The sequence below is a fragment of the Miscanthus floridulus genome, chromosome 1, assembly GCF_019320115.1.
Source record: "Miscanthus floridulus cultivar M001 chromosome 1, ASM1932011v1, whole genome shotgun sequence".
Taxonomy (NCBI): Eukaryota; Viridiplantae; Streptophyta; class Magnoliopsida; order Poales; family Poaceae; genus Miscanthus; species Miscanthus floridulus.
This window is the reverse complement of record NC_089580.1, coordinates 167,516,804-167,526,899: the sequence shown is the minus strand read 5'-3', so window position 1 is coordinate 167,526,899 and position 10,096 is coordinate 167,516,804. Positions and strand designations below refer to the sequence as shown.

General features: G+C 47.8%; 1 protein-coding gene across 1 annotated transcript; it reads left to right on the top strand.

Annotated features, from left to right (window-relative positions):
* Positions 1–818: 818 nt before the first annotated feature.
* Positions 819–1,912, top strand: LOC136501139 (uncharacterized). Its single transcript, XM_066496634.1, has 3 exons — positions 819–1,145; positions 1,297–1,402; positions 1,477–1,912. The coding sequence occupies exons 1-3, from the start codon at positions 1,101–1,103 to the stop codon at positions 1,563–1,565; spliced, it is 240 nt and encodes a 79-aa protein (XP_066352731.1). The 5' UTR covers positions 819–1,100; the 3' UTR covers positions 1,566–1,912.
* The last annotated feature ends 8,184 nt before the right edge of the window (positions 1,913–10,096 follow it).

The window sequence follows — 10,096 nt, the reverse complement described above, 5'->3', positions numbered from 1 at the left end:
AGCAAGCGTGCCATTCGCTTTGGTCCGTCGAGACATATACTCGCGCGGGCGAGCGCACACGCAACGCAATGGGCGCAGACGCACGGATCGGCTGCTGCTTGGAAACGACCCATCGCGCACCTCCATACATCAGGCCCTTTTGTTATCCGCCGATCTGATGGAGAAGGAGAACGGAGCCGTTGGCCCCGTCACAGCTTTCTGTCCGCACTCAGCAGGGGAGGCCGCCGGGAGGGGATCGATCAGTCACGCTGCGTAGGCGCTGTGCATGCGCGACGGGTATTCCGCCATGTAGACAGCTACCCGGCTACGCGTCGGCCGGGCATGGCCCCGCGCAGGGCTTTGTCTGCTCGGCGGCCACTTGCGAGGTCCCGTGGTGGCGCACAGGAACCTTAGCAGGATCCGCGTATGTCCCGTGCCCTGTACCGAGTCGTGGCCCGTGGCCGCGACCGCGGAGCCGCCGTCCGCTCCTGCTCGTCCGCTCGGGGTTGGTCAGTCTGGTTGATGCCGCTCTCGGCTCTTCAGAGTTCGGACAGAGGATCCGGGACCGGCGCCGCTACGGGCCGAGGAGTGGCGACGTGGCCGGCCGTGCGGGGCCATGTGGCACGTGAAGAGGGCGAGGTGCATGTCCACCTGGCGGCTTCCGCGCGTGGGGGCCCGCCCGCATAGACCACGGGCCGGCCGGGGGAGAAAGATATTTGCGCACGGCGGCCCACGTCGCTTTCCAATCTCCGCTCCTCCAATCGGCTCCCCGCGCCCACGTGAACTCCCCGGTCCGCCCGCCCCCGCTTTTCCTCTCGCGCCCGCTCCGTGCGCTCGGTCCACAGGAGGAAACCCCGGCGCCGCCTGGCCGTCGCCGCGGCCAGCGGGTGGGAGGAGCCGTGGACCTCTCCCAGCGAGGCGCCGGGCGGGAGGTGGTGTCCTCATCCGTGGCGCATGTATATATAGGATCCTCCCCTGTCGACTCTGCACGCCTTATCATCACACACGGAACCAGATTGCGGGCAGCCATAGAGAAACTGTTCCGGGTGGTAGACGAAGAGAAAGGTCAACAGGGCACTGCCTGCTGCCCAGTGTGTGGCTCAAAAAAAAAGGGGGGATCCATGGCTCCCGGAGACGATTCTAATCCTGCCTCTTATATTCACACGGTAATTAAGTATCCGTTTTTCTCCCATCTGTTTCATTATCAATTCCTGTATTATTAGTTCTTCTGAACTCTGAAGTCACACTCAGTCTGCATGCATGCATGATGCTCGGAACTAACTGCGGTGGTCGGCGTCGCCGTCGTCGTTCATGCAGGTGCAGCACCTGATAGAGAGGTGCATGACGTTCGGGATGAGCATGGAGGAGTGCATGGAGGCGCTGGCCAAGCGCGCCGACGTCCAGCCCGTCGTCACCTCCACAGGTCCGTTCAGCAGACGAATTGCCATTTCAAATTGTTCTGGTAAATTCATATATGTTTCGTGCGAGCATTTGCAGTGTGGAAGGAGCTGGAGAAGGAGAACAAGGAGTTCTTCGACAAGTACAAGCAGTGGATATCCGAGAAGAGAAGCGCAAGCACCTCCTAGCACAGCAGCACTGAATTAGCTGCTGGCTGGCTTAAATTAGTCATGATGTTTATTATTTAGTTATTTTTGGGTTTATTACTTACTGTGTTTAGTTAGGGAGGAATAAGCGATAGGGAGGTCAGCTGCTATGCTAATGTGATCTTCTGTAATCACCTATATCATGTGGGGCTGTGGCGTTATGTGTACAGGGTAAAGTAGGGAAAGCCATCTTATCATGCGCACAACTCTTATCTTCTTCTACGTATATGTCTTCTTCGATTTTGTGCGACTCTACGTAAGTAGCCGTTGCTGGCGTATGTATATACATTTACCTCCTACTTCTATACCATATATGGCTCATCCTCGCTAAAGTAAACAACAGTTGAAATATATAGCTCGTTGTTTTCTGGCAATAATATAAACCAGAAATTGAACTTGGTACTTATAATCATCACTTCGTCAGAAGTATATAAGGGCCGCTTGGTAGGGTGTTGAAACTGAACTGGCCTGGTTCTACAACTAGAAGAAGCCCATAAAACACATACAATCTATCGGTATAGTAGCTGAATTAGTGGAGATGGAAATTAAAGAGGCCGCAACTACCAATTTATCTGAGTTTTTTTTATTAGCACTAGTAAAAGAGGTGACTTAGTTTTCTGCCCTTTCCACTTCCTTATATTACAAAAGTTCTCTTGAGCCTGAGGTTCGGTAGTGATATACTAACGTGCGTAAAAGAATGTAATTATGGGATGCGTGACGGTTAAGAAAAGCTTAAGTTTAACTAAGTTTATGGCAAATATTATTAGTATTATGTCTGCAAATAAATTTGTTATAAAAATATATTCTATAATTAATCTAATGATACTTAGCTTGTATTATAAATTTATATTTTTTATATATAATTAATTAAAATTTAAACTGTTTGATTTCTCAAAAAGCGAGAATCGTATTCTTCCGGAGGGAGTACCAACCCTGCTTAGCTAGTTTACTTCTGGCCATTGTCTTCTCTTTGTTAACCTCTGAGTCAGAGGTTTGGTAGTGATGTAGCTCTGCTAGTTTACTTCTGGGCACTGCCCTCTCTTTGTTTTTGGTTTAGTTTACTTCTGGGCATTGTCTTATCTTTCTTTCTGGTTTAGACTCTTTGTACTTCCGTTTGCCTGCCGATTGGAAGTAGAGCTGCCTCGTGTCGAAAAAGTAAAAATAAAGGTGTATAAGAAAATTTTATCTTTATAGCGCTAAATAAGTCCTAAATAAGCTAAGTGTCGGTGTTTCGGATCACCGACCAGTAAATTTCTAGTTTGCACGTCTGGCTCGAATGATGTGCTCGGAAGACACAAGGATTATATTGGTTCGGACAGAACGTCCCTACATCCAGTCTATTGCTGCTCGTGTTACCGGCACTGTCTGTAGTAGGGATTACAGATGGGCGAGAGAGGGAGCGGATCCTAGATCTCTGGTGGAAGGATTGAAAAGTACTGAGAGTTTGTTCAGCTGCTCAGCCATGAGCTCGTGTCTATATCCCTCCGTGTTGTGTTGCGTTCCCTCTTTTATAGAAGAAGGAGAAGATGCAGGTTACATCAGAAAAAGAGAAGAGAGGGAAAGAAGGAGAAAATAGAGGAGAAGAAGCTCTCTGGGCCCGCCGCGTCGTTCTTCTCCTTCGTGCGGGTCCCGTCGACGTCGTAGATGGTGACGGGGACGGCTCCACGTCGGCTCTTGTTCACCACTGGTGCTATGCATCGACGTCATCAGCTGGTCATGGCATTCCATCCCGTCCCGACGGACGGCATGGTGAACCGACGTGCTTGTGAGCGGTCGTACAGGGATTAGGCAACACAGCGCCCACGCACCTGTCGCTGTTGACGATGCGAACCCCTGGGCGTGGCCTGTCGTGGCCACGGGTCACGTCAAGACGTGCCCGCGCCCCTTCTGGTGTTAGAGGCTTGACCCAGACCCACACGTTTGGACCTGTAGTGGTTGGGGATGGTACAGACCCCGTCGGGCGAGACGGAGCCCGCGGCCGAGAGGTCGGGCGAGATGGCTCCCATACCCTCGGGGTCGGGCGACACGGGGTCCGTGCCCGAGGGTTCTGGCGAGGCGGAAACCGTCCCTTCGGGGTCCGTCGAGACTGAAATACGTCCTTGATTATCCAGACGAGTTGTCGTCCGCGGTTCTAAGATCCCTTTTTTGGATATCCCTAATACTGATACCCGACACTAAGGAACCACTTTAATTTTTCGTGATAAATACCTAAATAACTTTCTTAATGACTAGGTTGCGTGCCCGTGCGTTGCTACGAGACAACTAAATCTTTTGTACTAAAAACACACGGATCGCACGATAAGATAACAATATTGTTAAATTAAATACCGACGTCAAAGTGACATTTAATTCAAAAAGCAAAGTTCATGAAATTAAGACAGTTACGGAGAGCGCGACGTCGTAGGCTCACAAACTCTACTATATAGACTTTTTCGTGATACGGCTAAGATAATATTTTATATCGGTAAAAAGAATTCTACGATATCCATTTCTTTCCTGCGTCAATAAATCCATAAATAAGTTCCGCTGTGTCTCCATATAATCATGTACACACAGGTTCGAGTATATATGCAAATAGGTTCGTGCCCGTGCGTTGCTACGGGACGACTAAACTTTTGTACTAAAAACACACGGATCGCACGATAAGATAACAATACTGTAAAAGTATATAACCGACGTAAAGTGACATTTAATCCAAAAAGCTAAGCTCGTGAAATTTACACAGTCACATAGAGCGTGGCGTCGCGGCTCACAAACTCTATTGTGTAGATCTTTCTGTAATGCGGCTAAGATCATTTTTTATAGCGGTAGGAAGAGATTTCCGATATCCATTTCTTTCGTGCGCCAACAAATCCACGAATAAGTTCCATCATATCTCCATAACATCCTGTACACGGCGCTGACAAGGGAATTAGCCACAACTTATGTAATTAGTTAATTAGTTTTATAATTAGCTCATGTTTAGTCCTCCTAATTGATATCTAAAAATTCAATGTGACAGGGACTAAAGTTTAGTCCTAGGATCCAAACACCCCTGACTCTCGACTCCTGCTGGCTGTTCACTTGCACCACCATGCCTATGTGTCTGCACGTATATACTCTAATGCCAGAACGTCTAAGATGGTATTTATTGTCCACCCTTTAAAAATATCATAACTTTAAGGTTGTTATTTGTGTATGTTGTAGGATTGGGATGCTTTGCACTTATCCATGAGGGTGTCCATGAGAGTCAAAATTTTTGATGTCATTATGATGTCTAAGCTTACCAATCAGACAAAGACGAACTTGATTGTTAAAATATTTTCAACACTACTTTCATATACTCCATCTGTCCCAAAATAGAATTCATTCTCGTTTCCCGAGAAGTTAATTTTTTTTAACTTCGACCAATTATATACTCCCTCCGTTTTTTAATATAAGCCATATAGTTTTTAGCACCAATATTAACGCACTGCTTGGGAAATGATGTGAGACCGAGGAAAAAAAGGAAAATTAGGCCATCTTCTCTCTCCCAATCAGATTACTTCCTAAATCTAAGGGATTGGTTGGGGCATGTGCTATGTACGATGGGAAGGTTTCCAAACTAATCGGCGTGGGAGCTGATACGTACCTATATTTTAGATTTTTCTTTAAAAATCTATATGGCTTATATTAAGGAACGGAGGAAGTATAAAAGAATTTTAATATTTATAATACATAATTAGTAACATTACATAGAACATTGAATATATTTTCATAATAAATTTATTTGGAGATATAAATGTTGCACGTATTTTTTACAAACCTAGTCAAAGTTGAGAAAGTTTGACCTGCATGTATCCCATAACGACTTATATTTTGGGACAGAGGAAGTATATGCTAATAGGAGTCAACTAGAAGTGGTGATGAACACAATAATACTTTCATATTATATGCTAATGGGAGCATGAAGAAATACAACGGAAATGACCTATATACTAATGGTGGGAATATTCGTTTAGGAAATTGCAGAAGGTTCACCAGTCTCACCATGTATAACCTGCACATCTTTTATTTGGCACCACTGATGTTTCCTTCTATGCATGATTATTGTTTTCTTCCATGCATGATTATTGTTTCATGCATGATTATTGTTTTCTTTCATGCATGATTTATTATTTCTTTTCATGTATGATTATTGTTTCTTTCCATGCATATGGCCTCAGGTGATCGATTTGGTTGCTTCAAAGCAGGCGGGGATCATAGGGATGCCAATTTTTTTTTCCTATCGTGCCTTTCCTTTTCTCGCTGGCCCGTTGGATAACGTGGGAGGTAGGATAGATCGCATGGGACGATAGACGGATGAATTTGTCGCACTAAAACGGTGTCCATATTTTATTTCTTTTTAGTCGTAGGAGAAAAAGAAGGCCGGAGAATGAGATGACTGGCGGGACGTGCACATGGCGTGTTCCATGATGACAAGGATACAAGACGTACTGTATGACAGGAAGAAAACTAGGAATATTTTGGGAAGGCCAGGCCAGGCCACCGCGCATCATATCGGACAATGGATGCAACGGGCCAGGCCAAGCCAAACAGGGAAATAGGATAGGTTTGGTGCGACACGACGGGCGGCACAGGACGAAGGGACTCTCTTCGTCTTCGGCCGGCAGCGAGACCGAGACGCAACCGGTGGTGCCGTGGTGACATGCTCTACGGCGGGGCCGGACGAACGGGGGATGAGATGTGAGATGACGACGGGAGCAGCATCGCTGATAGCTCCCGCGGCTTTCCGTCGCACAAAAGGATGGAGAGGGGCCGCCGGGCGGGTCACCGATCTATCCGCACCGTCTCGTCCGCTTCTGCCGAGCCGAGAGCTGCCGTCTTTGTGTGCCGTGTGCCTCTCAAGTCTCACTTAGTACCTACTACCGTGTCTTGCGCGAGCTAGCGGGTCATTGGGTCTGTTCAGTTTCGTGTTATACATAATCACGTTAAGTCCTTGTGCCAAGTCAAACTGCGCCGCTCCGTTGGCTGCACTTTTCTAGTCGTTGTGCTCGTATTTTAGAAAGTAACTACCAATGTTTTTTAATAATAAGGAATAGAAAATGTTAACTGCCGTGACGGGAACACCGTGCCTGCAAGAACTTAGGTCCCGTTCGTTCGAAGGAATTTGAAGGAATTTGGATGAATTTATGAGAGGAAAACGCTGTTCTGGATGAAAAAAGAAACGGATCAAGTCGAGTTTAAGGACACGCGAACGGCGCCTTAATATATATCTGAGGTGCCTGACGGAACACTACTGCACAAGTGACAATGCACATGCATGGTGCGTACAGTAGCCCGCCCGGTTGACGAGATAAAGACCCGCGTGTACCATGTGCGTGGCGACTGGTGGCTGGGCCGTGTTTTGGGGAAGCTAGGCTTATCGCGTCCGGACCAGTGTTAATGAGAGTTTTATCAAAGTTTTATTTGTATTTAATGAGCTATCATATAAGTGTTTTTGATGATGTTGCAAGGTTTTTAAGAAGAGAGACAAGAATGAGTTGGCATAAATATCAATTATTTATGAGTTATGAAATTAAATTTCTATAAAATTATAAAATAAAACTCTCTATTAAGAACGAGGGTTTCATCCATATTTCATTTTATTTTACATGACAGTCTTTCGAATAACGACACGAAACTCTACCCTAACACTGGCCTTACCGCACCGGCTGGCCACAAGCGTAAGCAAGGAGACCTATCGGCCGGCTGGCCCTACAGTCTGCACCGCACCGGATAACGACGCGGCGCTAGCTCTCTTCCGGCCGAAAGAAGCAACCTGTGTGTGGTGTTTTGTTGTACCATCGGGTGCACTGTTCCGGATCAAAGGTAGCTGTCGCACGCGAGTCGATCTATTGCGTGCTTATGGTCGCGCTCTAGCGATCATAGAACGGCGACGGTGTCGTCTCGTCCGCTACTGTCCGAACCGGAGTAGCCGTCTAGATGATCTGCTGTGGTCTACTTCTCCTTCTCTGACCCAGGCGATCGAAATCCAACGTCTGAGCAGTGGCGGATTTAGGCCTGGAGCCGCTAGGGCCACGGCCCTAGATGTTGGGCTGTTTTTTCTATACTGTAGACTACTGTAGCAAGGAGGCCTAATACAACCAGCCCATTAACTCTATTGAGTGGCCTTAGGCTTGGATTTGGTCTAGTTCCGCCACTGCGTCTGAGGACGCTGCCTGGCGTCAAAGCTGCCTGGGACGCAGCATCCGAACACGCCCTGCCTTAGGATGCTCATCCCGTCACCCGGCCCAGCTATTGTTCTCTTGTCAACACAAACGTTGAGGCAGTGAGATACGGTTATCCAGGGTGTCAATATGGCGGAGTCGAGGGCTGGGTAAACGTTGCTGCAGCTGTGCTGCTGCAGCAGCTGCAGTTGGCCAAGAAACAATATACTGTAGATGGCGCAGTACAGCAATTGGTTGGCAGCTGCAGCCGGAATGGCTGCAATTAATCACTACCGAACTACGTCGGCCATCATTTGCCACGCCTAATGCAAGTCTCAGTGGGAGAGTTTCATTACGTTATTTCCAAGATGATCACATCAGGTAGACTGGAATGAAATATGGATGAAACACCCATTTTAGAGCTTGGTCGGGCAAAAAAAAAAAAGGAGCTGTTTTGAAGGCAGCTGACACTTAATCTTGGGCATGCCACATAAATTTCAGATCATTTGGAGATGTTTTCTCGCCACAACTATGGTACTATTTAATAACAAATATAATTATATCAAGTTCATGTTATCATAATTTAAAATAATTAGTTAAATTATTGGTTATTGATTTTAAAGTTTGAATTTTGATACACGTGCATATCTTATAAAAGAGAATGGAGGTGGTAATTCGTGGCACATGCATCAAAAGCTATACTTCCTTGGTACTCTTTAAAACCTGGCAGCACTAGCGCCCGGATGTCCGGATGCCTGCGTCTGTTCGGACGCCCGCGGCTGTTCCGCCCTGTCCGCTCGGATTAGCGCGCCGCCCGCGCCAACTCTACTTCCGCGTTCGCATCCGAACCACTCGCTTCAGATCAGTTGTCCACACTGCTCGGATGACTCGCCCCCGCTTCTTCGATACCGACGCAGTGCCCGTCTCTTCGAGGCCGCCCGAAAGACTCGCCCCGCCTCTTCCACAACAACACCGCGCGGCCTGTGCCTCCTCCCCACACCACCAACGGCGCCCTGCGCCTCCTCCACGCGTTAGTGGCCGTGGCTTGGTCCTGCCTGCCCTCATGGACACCAATGCCAGCGGTCTGCCCTTGCAACATGAAAAACCCGAATGCAACATACATTTGAAACAAATAAAACATACGCTTGCAATATGTGTGTGAAACATATGCAACACCTAGATAAAAAAATTGCAACATGAAAAAACACTTACTGCAACATAAGACTGAAACAACTGAAATATTTGAAACACACTGTTGCAACATATGTGTAAAAACATATGCAACATCCAGATAAAAAATAATTACAACATACGTTTGAAAAACAGATAAAACACTTTGAACAAACGCTTGCAACATGCTTCTGAAACACTTGCAACATATGCAACATCCCCATATCTACTTTTGCAACATCCATAGGAAACAACTGCAACATACATTTGAAATGACTGAAACATACATTTGCAACATAGGGGAGGGGAAGCCTGGGTTGTTGATTCCAGCCATCGGGGTCGGAGCCGGCGGTAAGCGGCTGCGCACGAGCACCAGCGCCACCAGCGCCACGAGTATCGGGCTTGGCTCGGCGGCGACAGTGGGGGATGGAGGGGGGCGAGGAGCGCCATGGCTGCCGAGGTAGGGGAGCTCAGTCATCGGGGTGAGAGAGGGCACCGCCGGGGGTGGGGAGGGCGCCGCGCTAGGGTGAAGGAGAGCCGTCCACTCCCCTGCAACACCACGCGGGCCACCTCCATGGATCTCGTCGGAGGCGAGTGGATCTTGCTCCTGCTCCATGGATCTCGCCGGAGTCTGTGGGCGTTGGGGTCTCCCGGTGGGGGAGGACGCTAAGCGTTGGTGCGCTGCGGCAGGGGATGAGGAGCGCGGAAGGGGTAAGGGCGGGAGTGGAGCGAGATGTGCGGGAGTTGATTTTGTTTTTTAGACGAGCGGTGCATGTTGCCCTAGTGAATGGAGCGAGACGTCCGGTCTTCCCCACGTATTAATGGTAGCGTTATCATTTAAAACCAGGCTAGATAGACAGGGAGCTGTGGAGCGGGACTTTCCTTTTGAGTGGACTGGGCCAGCTGTATATGAAGCGGGCCGTCAAGTCAAGTCGAGTACACTTTAGCGAGATAAGTAGCGGATCTTTCCTTCTTTTTATCACAAGTGGTTCTTTAATTGTTTTGCCAAGTGGATCTACACAACCCAAAAAAATGAATTACGGCCTTATTTAGATTGCAAATTTTTGCAATCTGGACACTGTAGCACGTTTCGTTTGTATTTGACAAACTTTGTCCGATCATGTACTAACTAGGCTCAAAAGATTCGTCTCGTGATTAACTGTACAATTAGTTATT

What these genes read in the sequence shown, in the direction of transcription:
- LOC136501139 (XM_066496634.1), top strand. Translation starts at nt 1,101, where the DNA reads ATGGCTCCCGGAGACGATTCTAATCCTGCCTCTTATATTCACACG. An exon ending in CTGCCTCTTATATTCACACG is followed by an intron (nt 1,146 to 1,296) that starts GTAATTAAGTAT and finishes TCGTTCATGCAG; the next exon opens with GTGCAGCACCTGATAGAGAG. An exon ending in GCCCGTCGTCACCTCCACAG is followed by an intron (nt 1,403 to 1,476) that starts GTCCGTTCAGCA and finishes GAGCATTTGCAG; the next exon opens with TGTGGAAGGAGCTGGAGAAG.